General features: G+C 33.8%; 1 protein-coding gene and 1 pseudogene across 6 annotated transcripts in view; both read left to right on the top strand.

The window, feature by feature from the left end:
* The window catches only part of SENP6 (SUMO specific peptidase 6), a 132,017-nt gene that overhangs the window by 51,550 nt on the left and 55,301 nt on the right, over positions 1-25,166 (top strand). For 4 of the 6 annotated variants that reach the window (XM_046004839.1, XM_046004834.1, XM_046004840.1 and 1 more), the window contains 3 exons: positions 2,276-2,296; positions 12,566-12,636; positions 25,015-25,160. In XM_046004839.1, coding sequence (XP_045860795.1) covers positions 2,276-2,296; positions 12,566-12,636; positions 25,015-25,160 — 238 coding nt within the window. The remainder of the gene's footprint in view (positions 1-2,275; positions 2,297-12,565; positions 12,637-25,014; positions 25,161-25,166) is intronic. The other 2 variants (XM_046004835.1, XM_046004836.1) reach the window with 2 other exon arrangements.
* LOC123942916 lies at positions 8,584-8,684 on the top strand (annotated as a pseudogene).

Genomic DNA, 25,166 nt, shown 5'->3' with positions numbered 1-25,166 from the left:
CTTGGAGAGAGTGGTATATCTTGTCTTTTAAAAGTAAATCAGACCTGCATTTTGAATAATTTGTAGTTCTTTATTAAGATATGGGAACAAGTACATCACACTTTTTTAATCTGAAGGGAATAAATGAAAATTGTTAAAATATCTGATTTAGATTAGCTACCATTTGGGAGAACATTATGATTTCAGTCTTTTCATACTGCTACTACAAATGTTAATATAAATCATATTTAAAAGGTTGTTTATATACTAATAGTAATGGAGGAGGATAGTCTTAGTATAGAAAGATGAAATGTAGAAATTAAAAAAATCTTTATAATTCTATACCATCTCCACCCCTCACTTCAATGAGACTTGCTAAAAGAGCACATTTACTGGTTTATATTTTATTTACATTTTCACCTTTTTTTTGTTTTTGTTTTTTATTAAGGATAGGTGAAAAGACTTGTAAGGACCGTAGGGGAAAATGAATGTCTGCAAAAGCATATATAATCCATAAATGGGAAAATGGGCTCCTGAAATAAGCAAGACTTAATTATTAATGAAAAGCATCACTTTGAAAGAGTTTTTGAAGTCTTAAATCAGGTCATGGATACCAGAATCAATCTATCTCTCTTTTTTCCTTCCTTTTTAAAAAAAAAATTTAAGAACACTAGTACAGCACTAGTACAAGAATGAAATAGTCCAACAAGAATGTAAGTTGACATTTTTACAAAGTCCTAATTACTAATAATGGCTTCCCTCTCCATTTTTTAAAAGCTTTTCTTAATATGTATGCTCTAGGTCAGGACTTGACAAGAAACACATTGAAGAATCTTATAGAAGCACAGTGACTAATTTTAGATATATCATAATAAATGCAATTTCTTCAAGGATAAGAGAAATGAGCATGGGCATATACATATATTTGTTTTGTGTTTTTTGTTTTCTTCCTAACTCCCTTGGTTTATTGGAAAGAACCAAACCTGTTTCTTCTACTGCTACTCTGTCTTCTACCTCTTTCCTTTGCTCTATACAGGTGAGTTTATAAAAACAAAAAACAAGAGACTACTAAATTCTCACTTCTTGGACACAACAGTGTAGAGCTGAAAATGGCTTTATTAGGTATTAATGCCTAACTTCCTGTTTTTATTTTACTGTTCCTGGAAATAGAGCTCCAGTAGAAATAAATATATAAGATAAGTTGGACTGTATTTAAACTTTCATGTTATAATTTGTTTTATTTACTTTAATAAGAGTGGTAATATTCCCTCACTTTTTGGTCATTTATCCAACATAAATTTATTTTGTACATTATCCTTGTCCCGGTTTTTTAATCATAAATGTAAATTTTCAAATATGTTATTCATGTAAGCTTACAACTCTTTACTATTGAAAAACTTTTAAAATAAGAGTTTCTTTCCAGTGTTGCTTATGTAAAACCACATAACCTTTTTTTTTTTTTTTTAATTTACTAGGATTGATACTTTGTTTGCTTCATGCTATAGGAATATTAGAGTTAATATGGGGACTCGGGGAATTTGTAAACTATGTTTTGCTTATAATTAGTTCTGAATGTTTTGTTCATTTTATACTAAAGAATAGTTATAGGATATGCATCTTATTCTAAATCGAAGATTTTTCTGATTTTACTCTTGCATAATTGATACTGATAACTTTTTAGATTTTCCATGAACTGTGAAGGATGGACCTGTTGTACATTGGGTTTTTAGTTGGAGGCCATGATTTTAAATCCCAGGCCTTTCCTTGTGTCCAAAACCATATGCTGCTATATTTGGCATTATATTTCAGCCTTAAAATAATTAAATAATAATAATTAAAATAACAAAAGTTTTAACCTGAAAATAATTCTTTTTTTCTTACTTAGAAGCTAATTATCATACCTGGTGACAGAATTGGAACCACTAAAAATTTAAAGCTTTCATTTCAAGAAATTATATTTTTCTTAGAAGACTGGTTATGTAACTACTCTAAAGTAACATATCTTCAAATGGTTGATGGTTAAATAAAGCTCTTTCAAGAATCTTTCATCTCTTTGTACATCCTTTTTTCTTAAATATGTTTGATATAAATTATTTTCTGTATTAACAAAAATTGAAAAACAGTTTACATATCTGACAAGGTTCAAAACGTGGTATATAACATATATATATAATGTGTTTAAAACGAATTAATCACCTTAGAGTTTTGTCTTATTGACCACAGTTACTAAAACTACAATGATATATCAAAAATGAGGTCTTGCCTCTTACACTTTTTTTCTTTTTCATGTTTTAAGCAGTCTGGACCAAAAGGAAAGGTAAGCTTAATATTGATGAAATTAGAGCATGGATATAACAGTAAGATGTCAAGATTATTTTTATGCTTTGAAAAATATCCATTGAATTAGAGTTCATCATAAAGCTTGTAAATTATTTTAGTAAAAGGAAACATTAATGGCATAACATAATATTTGATTTATGTGGGTAGTGTTTTAGCATAATTTTCAATAATGTTATGTATTTATGGACTGCTTTCCTTCTAGAAGTAGAACATTTTAATGCCTTAGTGATTAGTGGTTTTTGATAATAGCACTAAAATCTTGTTCTATTTTACCAATAATACTTTTGTTTTTACACTTTACTAGATAGAGTTGAAGAGGAAAATAGAATTAGAATACCTTACACATGGAGTTAAAATTCCAGAAATCAGTGTATTCTATTCTGACCCCAAACAGAATTTATGATCACTGTTTGTTCCCTTTGTGATAACATTGATAGGCACATGTCCTTTAGGAGGAGTGTTGAATGATGTAAATAACAAGGAAACACATTTTTTAACCCACTGAGCCACCCAGGCACCCCTAAAGATTTTATTTATTTATTTGACAGAGAGGGATCACTCAAGGAAACACATTTTTTAAGAGTGCACGTTTCTTTGAGTGGTGAAATGATTATAATTGTTTTAAAGCAAATGTTTGTAAAATAGCTTCTCTCCTCAGTGTATTACGTAGAGGTTTTTGTGCATGTACATCTTTTTTCTTTTATGAGAATTTCAAAAGCTTTTTATGAATCTCGCTACAAAAAAACAGGTTAACAGTCCTTGTATTAAACCAGTACTTACAATGTCATTGGTGAAGGTCAAAAGAAGGCAAGTAAGTTCTCTAAGTTTGTTTAATTATATAATTTTAATTCCATAATTTTTGTAAAGGTGTAGAGAAATCAAAGAGGACACTTGGAGTGTTTTATAAAATGCCATATATTCCACCTTCTTTAAGGTTTGGAAATATAAAGATGGTCCTGTTAGCAAAATTTTTAGGCATATTTTATAATTCTGAAATACTTCACAACTCTTCATGTTTTTAGGTGAATGGGTTGTGCAGATTATTTACTGTCTGCTGGGAAAGAAAAATTATTTTCCCATTGTCTATTTTTCTCTTTGAGTAAAGCATTTTTTTTCTGTCAGATGTAGGTGAGTCATTTTACCTTTAAAATATTTGACTCGTAAGTGACTACATACATATTTTTTTGAAAACCATTATTAAGATTTTTAAAATAAAATTACTGAAGAATATATATTAAATAACTCTTTATACAGTCATAACTCAAAATAGCCTCTTGTTTTATATAAATACTTTCCCCATATGCTATACCAGATAAAATGCAGTCTCATATTCTCAAATTAATGTTAAGGTCTTAGATTATTTGGTTTTTTACAATAGCCTTGGAGGGTTTATACTGACTTTTTGCACTGTTTTGGCTTACACATATTTCTGTAGTGGAAATTTATTGATTGATACATTCAGCGAATATTTCATGACTTTATGTGCCAGGCACTATTCTAGGAGCAGACAGAAATCCCTACTCTCTTGGAGCTTACATTCTTACTGGAATAATACTGGAATAGGAATCAGAAGATGTGGAATTGAGTAATCAACAATTCATGTAGGCACGTAACTTACTGTAAATGGGATAATATTTGTCCAATTTTAAAGATTTGTGAGGAACAAGTGAGATAATTATGTGAAACTGACTTATATACTGTGAAATTTGAAATTTTTGTAATAGTAACAGATCTTGAAATTCTTTCAATCTTTTATAGTAAGCTTACTGTCAGGGACTAGATATGAAGCAGTAACTGTTTATAAAATACCTTATAGTGAATATACCTGGGTGCTTTATTCAGCAGTTTAGTTATCTTTAGGTTGAGTTTAGCCCATTAATCCTTTGGATCCTTACATAAAATTATTTTGTGTTTATCTTTGTTGGACATAGATTAGGAGAAAAGAACTTTTGCATCAGTACATTTTACTTTGTGAATTCTTTTCACATAACCATTTTTGTCTCCTTCTTGTGAACACTAAGTCACATCTTTTTGCTCATCTTTATGGAGAAGATCCTTTATCTTTATCCTTCAACACATGAGAGACTATAAACCTCTGAATTAAATGATTTATTTACAAGAGAATGGTTTATCTAATAAACAAAAACTAGGTAGTTGTGGAAAGTTAATCTTTTCCAGGTTTTTTCCTACATGTATACTGGGCACAATGAAGTTTAAAACCACACTGGACTAAATAATAAATAGCAATATTAAGATCTGGAGCTTGCAAAATTCAAAAAATTGCCACCATTTTTATTGTTGTTGTTGTTGTAGGTGACTTTATCAATTTGAGTGTCTCAAATTCTTCTCTGACTCGTAGACAAATTGTTGTGAATACAGTGTATGTTGTAGTACCAGCAATCTGCAATATTTAAACTGGTATTAGAGCTGTTCTTTTTTTCCTGTGTAGATAAACAGTCTGTTGACCCATTGTGAAACTGAAGCACACAGTGATTTTCGAATTTAAAATTTTTTAAAAATTTTGAAAAGCATGTGTGTATTATAGGGAATTTTGAAACAATAATAAAGTACAAAGATGAATAGAATACAAGGAAAGAAAATATATGAAACACCTGGCATGTTTACATAAAGGGTGTGTTTGAAAAGACAGGTATAGAGATTTTATAATTTTCTAAAAGCTCTCAAAATAGAAAATTACCTTATTAGGTACCAGTGCCTTTCTTTCCAGGATTTTTCCATACTTTTTAATACACCCAACACACGTAGAGTCATAATAAAAATACAGCTGCATATTTTAAATTTTTGCTTAACATTTTATCCTAACTTTTTTCACTGTCATTAAGTTGATTTCTAAAAATGATTTTTAATGAATGCATAGTAGGTTGTCTTGCAGATATACATAATTTATTTACCCATTAGCTCATTGTTATATGTGATACATTCATGAACAACTTCGTATATAAATTTCTAAATGAATCTCTTAAATCTCTGGTAAAGGATTATTTAGATTAGGTCACAAATGTTTTTAATGCTCTTCAGAAGTACTGCTGAATTGTTTTACAGAGAGGTGGTACCAATTTATAATAACATTATAAATTGCTGTCTGAAGATAATCTGAAAATAAAATTATATTCATATAATACTGTCTTCTTTGGAATTATGAGTGATCTAAAACCTTAGAAATAATAAAGTTGAGCAGCAGGATGATAGACTACAAGACTAATAGTGTTAATAATTGTTTCCTTCATGCATCTCTGATCAATTGGAGTGTATAGCAAGAGACTAAAATTTTATTCATAGCAGCAACTAAAATTAAATACCCAGTAATAAAGTTAATAATTTATAAATGTATCTAAGACTTTGAGGCCTATGTTATGTTTCTGGTTGGTGGTTACCAGTGCTCCTTAAAGTAAATTTAGTGGAATTTTAATCAAAATTTCAGTGACTTTGTTGTTATTTTAAATTTGACCAGTCAAACCTAAAGTTTATTTAGCAGAGTACAGCCATACTTGAGAACACCAATAGACTTTTTTTTTTTAAAGAAGAATAAATAGAGGAAGAGAAGAACACTTGTCTTGCCACATAAAACATAGTTTAAAGAAAACAGTGACTGAATACAGAAACCTTAGAAAAAGACCGGGAAGAATAAACAAACTAGAGAGTCCTGGCATATCCCATTTCCAACCAAGATGTCCAGTCAGTAAATACAAACAAGTTTGTAGTGTCTTTAAATGACTGAATTATGATCTTTGTACCTTGGCCAAAAAATGAGTATTTTAAGTTTCTGCATGATGGGCAGTAGTGGTTCAATTTTTGTTAACAATACCATCTTTTTACAGCAATGTTTGTACAGTTATTTGACCTGATAAATGCACTTTGATTGCATACTACCTTTTAGATATACACATTTATTCATCCCAAGTATTTTTCAAGTGCTTGCTATAGTCTGAGCATAAGGGTACAGTGATGAACAAAACAGACAAGATCCCTGCACTCCTGTGGTTTACATTTTGATAGGCAAAGACTGATAATGAATAAGTAAGACATGGAATAATAAGTTCTTTAAAAAAAAAAAATTTACTTTTTAATTAGAGAGAGTGAGTGAGCAAGCATGAGCACAGGGGGAGAGGCAGAGAAAATGGGAGAAGCAGACTCCCTGCCCCTGGGATCATGTCCTGAGCCAAAGACAGTTGCTTAACTGACTGAGCCACCCAGGCACCCTGAAATAATAAGTTCTATGTAAAGAAGCATAATTGGATGCTGTTATAGAGAGTGTCAGTATGGTTTCTTTAGATTGCATTTTCAGAGAAACTTAAATTTTTTTTTTTTTTTAAGATTTTGTTTATTGGGGCACCTGTGTGGCTGAGTCAGTTAAGTGTCTGCCTTAAGCTCTGGTCATGATTTCAGGGTCTTGGGATTGAGCCCCACATTGGGATCTCTGCTTGCCAGGGAGTCACCTTCTCCTTCTCCCTCTGCCTGTTGTACTGCCTGCTGCACTTCCTGCTTGAGTACTCTCTCCCTCTGTCAAATAAATAAATAAATCTAAAAAAAAAAAAAAAAAAAAAAAAGATTTTACTTACCTATTTGACTGCAAGAGAGTGCAAGCAGAGGGAGATGCAGGCCCCCACGCTGTGCAGGGAGCCTGACAGCAGGGCTGAATCCCAGGACCCTGGGATGATGACCTGAGCTGAAGTCAGAGGTCTAACCGACTAAGCCACCCAGGTGCCCCTCAGAAACTTTTTACTACAAAGCTAACATTTAAACAAGGACTAACTGAACAGTCAGCCATGCCATGATCACATAGATGGCTTTTCCAGATAGGAAAGAGATGGTACTAAGATACTAGTGGAAGAATGAGTTTAACATGTTCAAGGAATAGAAAGAAGGACCACAGTGGCTGGAGTTTAGGGAACAAAGGAGAAAATGTTACAAGGTGGATTTGGCAAGGTCAGCTAGGACCTAGATCTTAAAGCCTTTGTAAGACTTTGTATCAGTATACTCACTTAGAAGTTTTCAGGGCATTTTAGATAGGGAAGTGTTAATACCTGATAAATCTTTGAGAGTTTTTAAAAAACAGTGTTTTGTATATGATTTATAATTTGGTGCAATAAAAATAAAAAATAAAAATAAAAAGTCCTTGGCATTCAGTTAAGACTAAGGATGTTCCACTTTCCAAATACTGATGTGCTACAAAGGAAAATCGATAATAGTCTGTGACTAAATATTCAAAACTGTCTCAGCAAAATCTAGGGGTTAGGGAGGTAGAAAGGCAGAAATAAAAAGAAACTTTGCCCCTTTTTCTGGGAGGAGAATTGTAAAGGCAAGAAGTAATAGAATTTGAAAGACCTCACATTGGAGATGCAGTAGGAGATCTTGCTTGAAGAAATGGCTGGAAGCTTGATAATGTGTTGTTAACAGGAATATGTAATCAGAATAAAGGTTGAGAAGAAAGGTAACTGTTAATTAGGGAAGGAAAACAAGTGAATAATAATTGTGCAACCAGTAAAAATAGGGGGAAAGAAAACAAATAATAGAATTATATACAACAGACAATAAAGTAAGAGGAAAGGAAAACATGAGGTCTTTCAGTCTTTAGAGTAATTGTAGTGAGGTTGAATATATTTAATAAAAGATAAATTGGTTGGATTAAACCCAGTTATACTATGTTGTTTAAAGAATCAGAGAAACCGTAACATTCTGTAAGGCCAAAAAAAAAGGTGGTTTAGTATCACAAAAGATGCAAACAGAAAGCATGAGTATAATTTTGATAAAAAGATGAAATTATGGATTAGTACTAAGTGGGAAAAAAGGAGCATGTTTTGAAATAGGCATAATGTAGAAAAGTATAACAATTAAATATATAAAATTTCCTTAAAATATTTAAAATGGAAGAAGTTTTTGGTTAACATACAGCTGTGGAAGATTTTAAATATATCTCTTGGAAAATTAGACTGATTTATGAATTTAACAAGAGTTTGGAATAATGAATTTTAACATTTGAATATGAATACACTCATTTTATAGAAATATACATCTTTTAGATCAGTTGGAGCAATGGAAAGATTAATAAAATGAGCTATCATTAAAATCCACCAGCAGAAAACAAGACAACAAAACCCAGCAGCCAGATCCTGGTTTTTAATACCACTCTCTAAGAAAAGCAACATGGAGAAATGACTGATTTGGGTTTGGGTTAAGGAAAACACAATGAATATGAACTCCCTTAGTGTTAGAAACCAAGTACTCAAAAAATAAAAGAATACTTGCCTCAAAAGCCCATATACTAAAATTTTAACATTACAGAGAAGATTTTCATGGACCTTGTGTGAGGATTACAGGTAGGTTATGAAGCAGTCTATATTTCTGTAAATATTGTGCTATATATATTTTATCAGAATAAAGAAAAAATTTATGTCACACCCAGAGGACACAGGAACCAACTGAAAGCATTCCCAAAGACCAAAACTAAAACAGTTGGATTATAACCTAAAATATACAATAAATATCCATGTGTCGTATTAGTAAAAATGATTGAATAAATCATTTATTTACTTAGCTATCCTAGGGTTTTATAAGCTACATAAAATGAACTGAAGGAAATGGACAGCTCTTTATTATAGAATTCTGAATAATTTGTGTAGATACTCCACACTTAAGAAAGTGAAGTTTAACTACCCCACCCCTTTTGTGTGCTGGACTGACTGGTTTATTTACAAATAGAGTGTAGAAAGGGAAAAACAGTAACTCCAGAGTGGAGAAACACGGCAAACACTACCTTACCCAAATGATTAAGATAACATCACCAGTGAAATCATACTGATATTATGTACCTCCTGATACAATGTGATGAGGACACTTCAACTCTGTGATATCCTAACCCTCAATTTTTTTTTTTTAAGATTTAATTTATCTACTTAAGAGAAAGAGAGAGAGTGTGTGTGAGTGTATACAGAGGGGAAAGAAGCAGACTCCTCACTGAGCAGGGAGCCCTTTGTGGGACTTGATCAACCCTGAGATCATTACCCCCAAGCTGAAGGCAGAAGCTTAACCGACTGAGCCACCCAGGTGCCCTCCTTCCCCCAAATTTATAACCTTGGCCTAATGAGAAAAACATGAGAATCACCCACGTTTAGGGGCATTCTACAAAACAACTGCCGATTCTCTTCCAAAATTCCAAGTTCATGAAAGATCAGGTAAGACTGGGAGACAGGAAGCTAAAGAAAATACACAACTAAATGCAGTGGATCCTGGGTTGGATTCTGGAACAACAACAACAAAAAAGAATGTTAGTGGAACAGCTGGTGAAAGTCAAATAAAGTTTGGGATTTACTTAATAGTAGTGTACCATTGTTGGGTTTTTTTGTTTGTTTTTGACATTTGTATGATGATGAAGGCTAGCTAACATTAGAAACTGGACGAGGGATAGAATTCTCAATTGTCTTTTCAACTCTTCTGGATATCTAAAATTATTACAAAATTAAGTTTATTTAAAAGAAAACTTTCAGGGCTGAGGGCTCTCTAGCCTTTAATATGCAGAGCATTTTGAGGTTATTTGAACAATTCTGCACAGGAGGAGGAAAGCTTTTCAATTGTTTTATGCTACTTACAGCGTTGGGTCCTTGAGGTGAGGGTTTTTTTGGTTTGCTTTTGTTTTTGTTTTAACTTCTACACAAAACACAAATCCTTAACAGGCAAAAAAATCCCCACCTTGTAGATAATATGACAGGGAAGTTTCTGTGCTGCTTGGTTAAAAGTGAGAAAGAAATACCCACTGAGAAATCCTAGGTTTGAGCTGTTTGGAGTTTGAAATTTTTGTATCTGTAGAGTGATGGAGCCCTCAAGCCAAGAAATTAACATAAAATTTGATTTTTGATAACCTAACAATTTTTTAAAAAAATATATTTTAAAGAATACGAGATAGTTTATGGCTGGAAAGTTTTCAAAAATTTTCTTACCAGTAATACTTTCATCCTGAAATTCTTGTATTTGTGTATTAAATTTGAAGGTATACTTTTATTTCTCTAATTTATTCATTACAAAGAAAAATTAGTTTCCCTGTTTATATAGGGAAATATGTAGCATATATTCATTATGTTGTGGCCATAATATCTGGAAATGTTGGCCAATATACAAAATAGTTTATTAACCTTGCATTATAATACGTGGTAGTCAGGGATATTATATGATATATTACGTGTGGTGTTTGTTCCCCATTAGCAAGGCATGGTTTAGTGCACTGTCAGATAGCAAAGAATACAATGCATTTAATGTGGCATTTTCACCAGTCCATGCATGTGTATGATTGGTTGTGTCAGGTGATTTATGTCAGTTTTTAGTGAATAAACTTATATTTAAAGCATTCCCCAGAATAAGTAATCAAGTAGGTTCAAACTAAAAAAATCCAAAATATTTGTGTTTTCAGATTTTGTGCCCGTTCTCTGTCAAATAATTATTTTCTGTATTGATAATCCTTAGTATTTAAGAATGTATACTATTTGTGTTAGCCACTATTTTAAAAATAAAGAGTTTTTGGAGTTTACTATGCTAGTATCATTATATTTTGCTTTGCATTCATTGCCTCTGTTGCATTTTAAAGTTGGTATCTTTATTTTTCCAAACTGAAGAGTTATAAAAATTAGATATTAAAAAACCAATTGTTTGATTTAAAGATAAGACTGTATTATATCCTCTTAGTATGAAAGTATATGAAATACAAAAACATGAGTTTTATTTTAAGTTTAGTATAATTAGCTGAATACCTACCTCCTTCATAAGTGCTAGTACTACTACTATCTCAAAGCAAATTCTCATCCTTAAAACTCATATCTTCATGAATCTTAAAATTCTGTCAGGGTAGAAATTGCTCAGTTGTACAAATAATGTTGCTCAATAATCATGAAAATTGTATTACTCATAGTATTGATGCAGTTTGCCAGCTTTCAGATTCTGGCATTGCTGTTTAATAGTTACGTGAGTATAGGCAAGTTAACTAATTGTATTGTACCTCAGTCTCATCTATAAAGTGCTGATAATAATAATATAATTTATAAGGTAATTTTTAGGATTAAAGTACTTAATAGATATAAAGCCCTTAGAACGGTACCTGGCACATGATGCTCACTATCTGCTAACTGCTATTACAGATACACTACTATCAGTACTCTTGCAGTTTTCTCCTTGTGTCATTCTCCTATTTTGTTTTTAATTTAGGTGTTTTGACTTTTACAACATAAGAGTATGAAATCTTTCTGGGGAAATTTCTTTAGGATTTTTGTTTAATTATATGCTCTGATTGGTATTGATCACTAGGGTAAAAGAATTTATAAATAATAGTGTAGCCTCTTTTTAATTCTCTGGCTAAGTAAAATGGGAATATTTTTAGAAATTTTTTATTTAGGGTGGAAAAGTAGCTATTATAGCTCCATGGTCTATTGCACTTTTTATAAATCTTTAATAGTTTTATCACATAACTAGCTATAGTTTTTTTCTTATTTACCCCCAAATTAGTCTATATTTGGACTTATGTGCTGTTTTAGAATCTTTATTTACCAAGGATTATTTTCAAAATCCTGAAAATTGTATATGAAGTCTGACAATATAATTTAATGTATTTTTTAAGGTATAATTACATCTCCATAAGGTATTCATAGTATAAGACAAAAATACTTGTTCCAGAATTGCTGGTTTTGCATGTAACATTTTTTTATATTGATTTTGAAATTTTCCTCAAGGCTAGTATCTCAATCACCATTTATTCCCTTTAGTCACTGATTTATTTTAATTCACTGATTTGTTGGGCAAATTGGGTATTATTAAGCTGATTTTTCAATTCAGAAAACGTGTGACAAGTATTACATGTTCTTTTTTTAATATGGGTTTTATAAATTGATTATGAAGGCAGTTCCAAAAGAAAACTAAAGTTTTGTGCACCATATAACTTTTGGTGATTACTTCGAAAGGATAATAATTTGGATTCTCTTAGTATTAACTATTTAATTGAAAGTCTGCTTGCTATGGGCTTTGACAGATTAAGTCTAAATAAAATGTAGTCACTGTTCTTAGGGACCTTACAGTGTATTAAGCTTTACTGTATTTGTATTATATAGTTTTATTATTTTATAGTATCACTTTTTTTGTATGGCAAAGAAGTTATGGTTTGCCTTTAGTAAACATATTGTAAGTATTCCCTCAGCCTTTTTGTTTTGAAAATATTTTTTCTGTTAAATCTGTAAATTTCCTTTTTTAGGAAAGAATACCCTCCTCATGTCCAAAAATTTGAAAATAATTCTGTAAGGTTGAGTCGGCCTCAAGGTGTTGGTAAGTGTACAGTTTTACTTGTTAACACCTGTGAAGGGTTTTGAATAGTTGTATGAAAGGTAGAAGAGATACACACTGGTTTTAGAATATTCCCAAGTATATAGATATATGTAGAAAAGCCTTTCTTATAACTGATTTGAAATCTTACTTTATTGTAACCTAAAATTATCAGGGAGTAGTTGCACAATGAGATTACAGTGTGAAATCTTTGTTTTAATTAACATTTTCATTAAATTCTGGGTCCACATATTTACTATAGATGGGTTATAGCTTCAAAATTGTTTTATTGAACTGTATTGTAATCTTGTATGATATAGTTTTAAATGGTTACGATCCTAAAATTTAGAATATATTAGGCAACCACTGAATTAAAAAGAGACCATACCTGATAAATTTTGTTAATAACATATGTTAAAAAATAGTTGTGTGTAGAAATTCTTATTTTCATCAAAATCTTTTAATATACTCATAATAGTAAAAAAAAAGGCAAATAATATTTATGAAAAATATGTCACATCAAATTGATTTTTATTATCTAGAATAGTGATTCTTAATCTATGTGTCTTGTTTGTTCCAGGGCTTTTCTTGCTTAAACCGTAGCACTGTTGGTTCATTTCAAAAATATAATAATTTAAACTGGATTTGATTAACTAATAATTTAAGCTGGGTTTTCCTGGTAGCTAGGAGTTTGTTTTTTATAAACATATAATGTATTTTTATCCCCAGGGGTATAGGTCTGTGAATCGCCAGGTTTACACACTTCACAGCACTCACCATAACACATACCCTCCCCAATGTCCATAACCCCACCCCCCTCTCACAACCGCCCTCCCCCCAGCTACCCTCAGTTTGTTTTGTGAGATTAAGAGTCACTTATGGTTTGTCTCCCTCCCAATCCCATCTTGTTTCATTTATTCTTTTCCTATCCCCCATGCTCCCCATGTTGCATCCCCACTTTCTCATATCAGGGAGATCATATGGTAGTTGTCTTTCTCCGATCAACTTATTTCACTAAGCATAATACCCTCTAGTTCCATCCACGTCGTCACAAATGCCAAGATTTCATTTCTTTTGGTAGCTGCATAGTACTCCATTGTGTATATATACCACATCTTTATCCATTCATCTGTTGATGGACATCTAGGTTCTTCCCATAGTTTGGCTATTGTGGACATTGCTGCTATAAACATTCGGGTGCACGTGCCCCTTCGGATCACTACGTTTGTATCTTTAGGGTAAATATCCAGTAGTGCAATTGCTGGGTCATAGGATAGTTCTATTTTCAACATTTTGAGGAGCGTCCATGCTGTTTTCCAGAGTGGTTGCACCAGCTTGCATTCCCACCAACAGTGTAGGAGGGTTCCCCTCTCTAGGAGTTTGTTTTTTAAAGCACCTATATTCTTTGCTACTCAAATAGTATATTGAACGTATCCCTGTTTTATGATAAGATGATAAGAATATTCCAAACTTCATCCTTCCTTTTTTTTTTTTTTAATATTTTATTTATTTGACAAAAATCACAACTAGGCAGAGAGGCAGGCAGAGAGAGAGGAAGAAGCAGGCTCCCTGCAGAGCAGAGAGCCCGATGCTGGGCTCGATCCCAGGACCCTGGGATCATGACCTGAGCCGAAGGCAGAGGCTTTAACCCACTGAGCCACCCAGGCGCCCCCAAACTTCATCCTTTCTTAATAACTTTGCAGTTATGAATATGAATTATTGTACTTGGCACTACATGGTTATGCTCATTAAGTTTATTAATAGCGACTACCCACTTCAGCACTCAATTCTGTTATACCTTAAATCCTTTTTGAACTCTACTGGATGCTGAGTTAAATGCTTTATGTTCATTATTTACTTTTACCCTAACTCATTATCTAAGATCCTTTAAGCTTAATTTTAACTTTACCTCCATTGTGTACAGAGGAAAAAGAAGCACAGCGGGATTGCACAACTTGCTCACAGACATGGAGCTGGTATTGCAATGTAGGTCTGTTTGATACCAAAGCCCATGTTCATTACCACTATGCTTTACTGTTTTCTTGCTAGATCAGAAAGAGAGTTATTTCTAATCCTCAGAGAAGAACTGCACAATAGATATTATCATTCTCATTGTACAAATGCATTTTGGTGATAGAAGTGACTTGGCCCATTGCAGTTTTAGAGACCAGTCGGCCCCAGGTTTGTTACAGATAATTTTTAAAATTTATTTGATGACATTCATTAGGTGAGAATAATCTTTAGATTTTTTAAATTTTGAGATAATTTTGGACTTAGAGAAAAATTGTAGAAATGGTATGGAATACCATTTTTAGTATACCCATTTACCCTTTACCTACCTTCCCCTATTGTAACATCTTACGTCACAATAGTACATTTATCAAACCTAAGAAATTGGCATTGCTATAACATTCTTTTTTTTTTTTTTTAAGATTTTATTTATTTATTTGACAGACAGAGATCACAAGTAGGCAGAGAAGCAGGCAGAGAGAGAGGGAGGAAGCAGGCTCCCTGCTGAGCAGAGAGCCCGATGCGGGGCTCGATCCCAGGATCCTGAGATCATGACCTGAGCCGAAGGCAGAGGCTTTAACCCACTGAGCCACCCAGGTGCCCTGGTATAACATTCTTAACTGAGCTATTTCACCAGTTTTTCACTAATATTTTTCCTCTAAAATCCAGTTTGGGATCTCATACCACATTATTTGTCATGTCTCTTAAGTTTCTCTGACAGTTTTGAAGAATAATGATCAGTTACTTTGTAGAATGCCTCTTAATTTTAATTTATATGATGGCGTCTTATGATTAGACTGAGTGATATGTCTTTAAAACACATCACGTCAGGGGTGATGTTGATGTCTGTTTATGTTAACCACCATCTCTTGGAGTTAGATTGTTTCTTCTGGGTTTCTCACTATAAAAGAAATTTTTTTTTCTTTGTATTTAATAAAGTTACCTTGAGTGAAGATACTCTAAAATTATACAAATATCCTGTTTTTCCTTAAGCTTTCACCCACTCACTTTAGCATCCATTGGTAGATGTTGCTGGTAACTGTTATTAGTTGGTATGTATCTAATGGTAATTTTCTGTTTTCTTCATTTCTTTTACATTTATTGATGGGAATGCTCATGTAGGGAAAAGCTATGCCTTCTCTCTTACTTGTTTATTTATACCTTCCATCTCAAATAATATATACTTGGTGTATTTAACTCATAAGCTTTGTACCTTTTGTGTCAGGAGGATACATGTATACTTGAGTATAGGTGAATAACAGTGCTATAATAATACTGCATATATTGTTGCATAAAGATTGCATTTTATTTTAGGATTTCCTTTGGAGATAGTTTTTAAAACATTGGCAGTTCAAACTCAGGATTAGTAGTTGCTGCATAGCACCTAGAATAATTTTCTTCTAAAAAGAAATCACTGTCTTTTTATAGTTCGTAACATCTAGGGTGATATTCTCAATTAATTATTTTTCCCCTTTATTTTGCATTTAGGAGACACTTTCAATATGAATTTTGATAAGTTATAGTCATATGTCAGCACTTGGTCGCACTGATAAGCAGCTTTCTGGGATAAAATTAAAGCTTGTAAACTATTAAGTATAATTTTTGGTCAGATCCACATATTCCGTTGCTTCATTTGTTTGGTGTTCTTTTTGCATTTTTTCTGAACATAAAGACTGATAATAACTATATTAACTATAAAGTAAGATTTCTTTTCTGCTCCTGTTCTTTGTATCCACGTCACAGAGAAATGATAGACCTGAACATTTAATTATATTCTTAATGTAAATACATTATGATTACAACTTTAATCACCTGATTTACACTATTTAATCCATGTGCAGAAGAAAAATATACCCTTATTCTTAACTAATCTGTATATCTTTCATTAGCATCTTAATATATAACTTCCCAAGTTTTTTCTATGCATATCCATTCATTTTTTCTAAAGCATTCATGCTGTATATATGTACTGTTCTATAACTTGCTTTTTGACTTTGTTGTGATATTAAATCTGGTTTGTATACTCTCATTAAAAGATATGGGGCACCTGGGTGGCTCAGTGGGTGAAGGCCTTTGCCTTTGGCTCAGGTCATGATCCCAGGGTCCTGGGATGGAGCCCCGCATCAGGCTCTCTGCTTGGTGGAGAGCCTGCTTCCCCCCTCCGCATCAGGCTCTCTGCTTGGTGGAGAGCCTGCTTCCCCCCTCTCTCTGCCTGCCTCTCTGCCTCCTTGTGACCTGTCTGTGTCAAATAAGTAAATAAAATCTTTAAAATAAAATTTAAAAAAGATATTAGATATCAGAGGAAAACCAGCATTGGAAACACAATCAAAAGAAGTTTAAGAATCAAATGGATGAGTTTACTTTTGGTGGACTTGTTTACAAGTTAATGTATCCAAGTCTCTAATTATTTTTTAATGAATAGTGACCATTATATTTACATACCATAATTTAGGTTGTTTTAAATGGTTTGATAGTATATATATTATGATTAATAATCTAGGATATACATCTTGTATATTGGATCTATTATTTCCTTAGATTAAATCCGTAGTAATAAAGTTATAGGGACACAGTTTATAAGATTTATGATACGTTACTGCCAAATGGCCTTTTTTAAAAGGGTGTGTCAGCTTCCAACAAACAGCATCTGAGCATGTCTGTTTTTTCATTCTCCTCCAGCAGCATTAGCTATTATCATTTAGGCATTGCCAGTCTGATAGGGAAATAGTATTTGTTTTTCCACATTTCCTTCATTATTGGTGAGGCATTACAATGGCCAATTGAATTTCTTCTTTTTTTCACGTCTGTCTATTGTGGCTTTGCCTGTTTATCACTTATTTAGCATAGCCAAAAATGATTTTTTCTTTAAGCAGGTTGTAACAAGAACATAATGTACATGAAGAACATATGTAACAAGAACATAATACATGACTAGTTTTATTTTACATTGAAAATCAGTCATGGTGGCAGCTACTTGATGGAGAAAACTTACTGTTTTCTCCATTTGTCTTTATCTTTTGAAAGACTGTAAAAATAATTTTAAAACAAATACATTTGTATTTGTATTTGTATTAACTTTGAGCCACCACTGGGTGGCTCAGTCAGTTAAGTGTCATGATCCCAAGGTCCTGGGATTGAGCCCCCACATTGGGCTCCTTGCTCAATGGGAAGCCTGTTTCTCCCTCTGCCTTTTGCTCCCTTTGCTTGTGCTCTGTCTCTCTGTCTTTCTGTCAAATAAATAAATAAAATCTTTTTTAAAAAATCAGCAAATGTATAATGAGAATAAAAATAGTTGATTGTGTTCTGTCACTATCCTGGAGGTTTATATTTTCCAGTGTATTAGTAATATCACAACTAAATTGTCAAACAAGAAAGTTAAGGACCTTCCTTGCCCCACTCTACCCCCAGCTTCTATTATTAAAATTTTCAAACATCAGAGAAGTTGAAAGACTTTTATGGTGAATACACTTGTTTCTACCACATAGATTCTACAATTAACACTTTTCTATGGTTGCTTTATTACATTTATTTGTATATGAATTTATCTTTTTATGCATTTTAGAGTAAACTGCAGATGAGTAAATTGCAGACACCAGTACACTTTACTACTAAACACTTCAGGTATATCATTATTTACGTTCATATTTGTTCATGGTTTTCTTCTTTGAAATAAAAATTTACATAAAGTGAAATGTACAGATCTTACGTATAGAGTTTAATAAATTTTAACAAGTACACAAACCTTTCTAACTCAAATCCCTGTAAGTACATAATAAGATAGTATCATCACCTCAGAAAGTTCTTTCATCTTCCTTCCCAGTTCGTCTTAATTCCTGCCCTGTCAAAGGTAGTCATTGTTCTGATTTTTCCTTGCATAGACTAATTTTAATTCTAGAACTTCATATAAGTGGAATAATACATTATGTACTCTTTTATGTAAGACTTCTTTCATTCAGGATAATTTTGGGGGGATTATGTTGTTGCATGCATTTGTAGTTTGTTCGTTTTTGGTATTCCATTATACAAATGTAGCAATTTGTTTATTCATTCTCCTGATATTAGACACCTGGGTTTCCAGTTTTTGACTATTATGAATAAAGCTGACATGAATATTTCTTTTTATGGAGGACCTTTCTTAAAATTAGATTAAAAATTTATTCTCTATATTCAACCCATTAATCGTTTGTACTTATGCCATAATAGCTCCCATATGCTTACCTTTTCTGCTTAGCTGGAGATAGTATGGTATATTAAAAAGATGTTGAGGGACAGCTGGGTGGCTCATTCGGTTAAGCATCTGACTTCAGCTCAAGTCATTATCTCAGGGTCCTGGGATCAAGCCTGTTTTGGGCTCCCTGCTCAGGGGGGAGTCTGCTTCTCCCTTCCCCACTGTCCTCCCCCCCCCCCCCCCAGCAGGCTCATTCTGTCTCTGTCTCTCTCTCTCAAATAAATAAAATATTTAAAAAAAAATAATAAGATGTTGAGCTAGAAAATCCAACAAGAAATATCCTAATCTTGGTGTTCCTTGTTGTGGTCTTGGGTGAACCTTCTGTTTTCTTCTTATCCCTCTTTAATACTCATTGTATAGAAACTGCTTTTTATGTCTAAGTCTAACAAAGTAATTTAATCTTCATAGGAATGATAACTAAAACTTGGCTGCTCTAAACTAGAGTAGTTTCTCTGTAACCTCAGGTATTAGTTGTTCGGAGAAGCTTTCAGTGTCTCCTCTTTGTCTGGAGGCTAAGTCTTTATGTTTCTAGATGTGTGAGTGAATCAGTATTTCTGTGTGGCAAGTTAAGGCATTTTCAGAGATGACATAATAACAGCATTCTTTTCACCCATGTAATTTAAGTGTGTCATATAGTTCTGTCTTTTGTAATGTGATTCATTAATCCAGTAAACATTTTTCAAGCCCTTATTAGCTTGTGCAGTTTCTAGACACTGGGAAAATCCGTGGCTAAACCATGACTTCTGCTCTTTCAGAGCTGACTGTATAATGGGATGAAAGAGATCAGTACAAATAATAACAGTAATTAAAATGAGGTGCTAATAGAAGTACAGATAAAATGCTGTGGAAGCTCCAAATATTGCTTATGCATGCTTAGCGTGAGGCAGACATAGCTTAACATAGAATAGTTTGAATTTACTTATATAAATAGGGAGGGCTTTACTTGTGGAGACAATAGAAATATATGTAAGAAGATGAAAGGAAGAACACTGGAAAAATACATCCCTTTGAAGTACAGTTTGTTTGGAAGACTGGAACATCAGCACAAACATGCTATGTGAAGAGCTTTGGTTCTGAATTTTTTCCTTAGCTACTAGATTCATTGAGCTATTTTAAGCATTAGAATGATAGTCTTTTTTTGTTGTTGTTGTTAGATCACTTTGGCAATAGTGGGGAAGGATTTAAACCAAGCTCATTTGGAGTGAGGAAAATCAATTTGGCAAGAGCTAAGTATCTAAAATGTAGTGTCACTAATGTTCGAGAGGAAGAATGAATTTAAGAGCTGTTAGTAGAATTCCTTGAATGTGGGGAAGAAGGCACAAGGAGAAGACAACTGTTACTTAGATTTCAGCTTTGATGTCCAGGAAAGTAAAGGTGTTTGAACGGCCAAAGGCTGAGAAAGTAGAATTCACTTAGTGCAACTCTGTGTGATTATAATAACAAGAATAATTATGTAGTCTTCTTAACACAGTATTGTATATCAGACTCAAATATTACATAATGTTGATTTCTATGTGCAGATAATGTTCTTATTTAAAAAAATTAAAAGATAGGAGGATATTGAAGATAGGAATATGGAAGTATTTAACAAATTTGGGATTATGCAGGTAGAACATTTTGATTTGTAGATTCATTAACATGTTTTAGAAACATACATTATCTTCTTGCATACTTAAATCTTCACTGATAAAATCAGATTGTAATAAATACTATCCCGTTTTTGTTGCTCACTTAAAAATTCTAATTATATCCCTAATGAAAATTAAATTTACATTGAAAAATAATGAGGAAAATCCTTTCATTATTTCTTGAACATAAAAAACCATTAGTTTAGGGACGCCTGGGTTGCTCAGTTGGTTAAGCGGCTGCCTTCGGCTCAGGTCATGATCCCAGCGTCCTGGGATCGAGTCCCACATCAGGCTCCTTGTTCGGCAGGGAGCCTGCTTCGCCCTCTGCCTCTGCCTGTGCTCTCTCTCTCTCTCTCTCTCTCTAATAAATAAATAAAATCTTTAAAAAAAAAAAACCGGGGCGCCTGGGTGGCTCAGTGGTTTAAGCCTCTGCCTTCAGCTCAGGTCATGATCTCAGGGTCCTGGGATCGAGCCCCGCGTCGGGCTCTCTGCTCAGTGGGGAGCCTGCTTCCCCCTCACTCTCTGCCTGCCTCTCTGCCTACTTGTGATCTCTCTCTCTGTCAAATAAATAAATTCTTTAAGAAAAAAAAAATAAAATAAAATAAATTTTAAAAAAAACCATTAGTTTAGTTTCCTTCATCTAAACAGTTGTAGCCAGTGTTTAAAATTTTTTCTCATTACTAATTATTATTTTTTATTTTAGGGAGGGAGGGGCAAAGGGAGAGTTTGTCACAGGGCTCAATTTCACGACCCTGAGATCACGACCTGAGCCAAAACTATTAAGAGTTGGATGCTTAGCCTACAGAGCCATTCACACGCCCCTTTCATTACTAATCTAAGAAGAATAACTAACTTAGAAAAAATTGTGTGTGTGTATGTGTGAGAGAGAGAGAGATTGATTCAATTGATTAAGTGTGAAAAGTACTTCTGCTGCCTTAGTAACAGAATAGCCTGAAGAGAATGTTGGTACTCTTGACAAAAGTGGTCCACAATGTGTGAGGAGATCCTGGTGAGGAATGAAAAGTAGAGTAGAGCTACCAGGACAGGGCTACAACTTAAAGTTCTGATTATTCTTTTATTAATAGTATTTTTATTGAAGTATGGTTGACATAAAATATCACATTAGTTTCAGGTGTACAACGTAGTGATTCGACAACTCTGTAAATTATGCTGTGCTCACCACAAGTGTAGCTGCCATCTCTCACCATACAACACAATTACAGTTACATTGACTATTTCTTATGCTGTGCCTTTTATCCTTGTGACTTATTCATTCCATAACTGGAAGCCTGTGTCCCTAGTCCTTCTGACTCATTTTGCCCACCCTTCCCCCTCTTGGCCTCCATCAGTTTATGGGTCTGTTTCTGCTGTTTGTTTGATTTTTTTTTTTTTAGATTCCACACATAAGTGAAATTATGAAGTCTTTTTGTTTGATTTATTTTGCTTAGCACTATATCCTCTAGGTCTGTATTGTCACTGAATGGCAAATTTCCTTTTGTGTGTGTGTGTGTGTGTGTGTGTGTGTGTGTGTTTATGTAAACATAGCAGTGGATAAATCATTTCAAATTCAATTTTTTAAAAAAATTCTTTGGGTAAATACCCAGTAGTGGAATTACTGGGTCCTATGGTATTTCTTCTTTTTAATTTTTTGAGGAACCTCCATACTGTTTTTCATAGGGGCTATACCAGTTTATATTCCCATTCATAGGGAGCAAGGGTTCCCTTTCCTCCACAACCTCATCAACACTTGTTATTTCTTGTCTTTTTGATTAGCCATTCTAACTGGTACATGAGGTGCTATCTCATCATGGTTTTGATTTGCATTTTCCTGATTATTAGTAATGTTGATTCATCTTCTCATGTGTCTGTTTTTGGAAAAGTGTTCAGATCCTCTGCTCATTTTTTATTTGGATTATTTGTCTTTTTGATTTTGAGTTGTATGAGTTCTTTATATATTTTGGATATTAATCCCCTATCAAATAATATTATTTGCAGATATCTTCTTCTATTCAGTAGGTTTCTTTTTCATTTTGTTGATGATTTCATTTGCTGTGCACAAGCTTTTATAGTCCCGGGGTACCTGGGTGGCTCAGTGGGTTGAGAGTTTGCCTTCAGCTCAGGTCTTGATTCCATGGTCCTGGGATCAAGCCCTGCATTGGGCTCCCTGTTCAATGAGGAACCTGCTTCTCCCATTCCTTCTGTCCCTCCCTGTTTGCGCTCACTCTCACGCATTTTCTCTCTCTCTCTCTCAATAAATAATAAAAATAAAATCTTAAAAATAAAAGAAGTACCCTTAACATCTCTTGTAAGGTAGTTTAGTGATGATGAACTTCTTTAACTTGTGTTTGTGTGGGAAACTCTTTAGCTCTCCTTTAATTCTGAACGTGTAGCTTGCCTAGTAAAGTATTATTGGTTGTGGGTTTTTCCCTTTCATCACTTTGAATATAATCATACTTTCTTTGAATATAAACATACATTCGCTTCTGCAGTCAAATGCTCTACCACTGAGCTATACCCCCGATACTACTCGCTTCTGGTCAGCAAAGTTTCTGCTGAAAAATCAGCTGGTAGCCTTAATGTGGTTTCCCTCTTACGTAACTATTTGTTTTTTCTCCTGCTGTTTTTAAGATTTTCACTTTATCTTTAATCTTTGAGATTTTATTATCTGTTTTGGTATGGACCTCTCTGGCTTCAACTTTTTTGGGGTTCTCTCTCTCTGCTTCTTTACCTGGATATCTGTTTCCTTCCCCAAGCTAGGGAGGTTTTCAGTTGTTATTTCTTTAATTAAATTATCTGCCCCTTTTTCTTCCTTCTGTGACCCCTATAATATGAATGTTAATATACTTGATGTTGTCCCAGAGATTTCTTAACCTGTCCTTTTTTTTTTTTCCTTTATTTTTTCTTTGTTTTACTATTTAGCTTGGGTAGTTTGCATTACCATATCTTCCAGATTATTCATTCATTCTTCTGCATTCTCTAATCTGTTGTTGATTCCTTCTAATGTATTTTTAATTTCGGCTCTTGTATTCTTCAGCTCTGATTGGCTCTTTTTAAATTTTTTATCTCTATGTCAGAGTTGTTATTTTGTTCATCTGCTCTTCTTTCATGTCCATTGAGCCTCTTTATGACCACTACTTTGAATTCTTCATTGGGCAAATTGTGTATCTCCATTTCATTTAGTTCTTTTTCTGAGATTTTGTCTTACTCCTTTTGTTTGGAACATATCTCACTGTGTTCTCATTTTTCTCACTCTCTCTGTTTGTTTCTTTGTATTGGGTAGGTCACCTACTTCTGATCTTGAAAGTAGTGGTATTATATAGAAGGCATCCTATGAGGTTGGGTAGCACATTAACCCCATTCACTAGAAACAGGTCCTCCAGGGGTATCCCCTGTATAGGTTGTGTGTACACCTTCCTATTGTGACAAAGCCATGACTTTTGTGGGTATACTGGTGAGCAGGGCTGGCTGAGAGGCCTGGCTGGTGGCCTTGCTGATGGGTAGGGTTAGCTCTTGGCACACCTGGCTGAGAGGTACAGCTACAGCTGCTATGAATGTGCTTATAGGAGAGGCACTGTCCCTGAGGGGTTACTCACTGGGTGGGGTATTGTGGGAGGTGCATTGGAGGCATACATGGGGTTTGGCTGCTTGAGTCAGGGTGGATCCATAGGCAAATGCTGGGCAGGAGTAAGCAGTGCACTATAGTAAGATAGATAGATAGTATCATAACTGGCACCTGCAAGTGTCTGGTCAGCTAGACTGAAGCGCAAGAAAAATGGTGCTTCCTGGTATTTTTATTCTTAGAGAAACCTCCTATATATCCCTGTTCCTTCCATACTTGCCCTAAATTTAGTCAGTGAATCTCTTTCATGTATAACCCAGGTACTTTTCAAAGTGCTAAGTGATATAATGCACTAGCTCTTTAAGAGCAGAGTCTTTTTTACTTACAGTCCACCAGCTTTCGCAGAGTTAAGGCCTACTGATTTTCAAAGCTCTTGGAGTTAATCCTTGCTGATTTTCAAAGCTGGATGTTATGGTGGCCTGTCTTCTTGGTTGGATTCCCAGAGTTAGGGTGCCTACCTTGATCCCCTCACTCCTCAATGAGGACTAATATCCCTCCCACTTTGGGGTTGCCTGCGGGAGATTTTGTTCCAGACTGCACCACTGGCCCTCATACCCTTTCCTTTTCAATGTGCCTTTTCCTTTATATATATATTTCTTTAACTGTGGAAGATCTGTTCTGGTAATCTCAAGGTCATTTTCAGAGTGAGTTGTATTGTATGTAGTTGTTGCCTTGGTGCCTGAGGGAGGAAGTGAGTTCCAGATCCTCTTAACTCAGCCATCTCTCCCTGCTTCCAAGTTTTGGTTACTCTTTATTATATACATTGTGAAACATTAATTTATTTTAACCAAAACATAAGAATTTTACAATATAAATTAGCATTGTTTATAAGCAAAGATCATGAGGAATTTATTAAATTTAATTTCAGTACTTCTATTTTTTCCTCCTTCCTTTAGATCGTGTAATGAAGAAAGCTGAAGAGTCTGAATCACACCTGGAGTCTGAAATTAAAAGGAAGGTACCACAGAAACGTCACAGTAGCACATATCAGTCTCCACCTGCTCTGTCTCCTGCTTCAAAAAAATGTTTAACTGATTTAGAGGTGGGT

The sequence above is a fragment of the Meles meles genome, chromosome 5, assembly GCF_922984935.1.
Source record: "Meles meles chromosome 5, mMelMel3.1 paternal haplotype, whole genome shotgun sequence".
Taxonomy (NCBI): domain Eukaryota; kingdom Metazoa; phylum Chordata; class Mammalia; order Carnivora; family Mustelidae; genus Meles; species Meles meles.
Note: the sequence above shows the minus strand (reverse complement) of the source record. Positions and strands in the feature narration are given on the sequence as shown.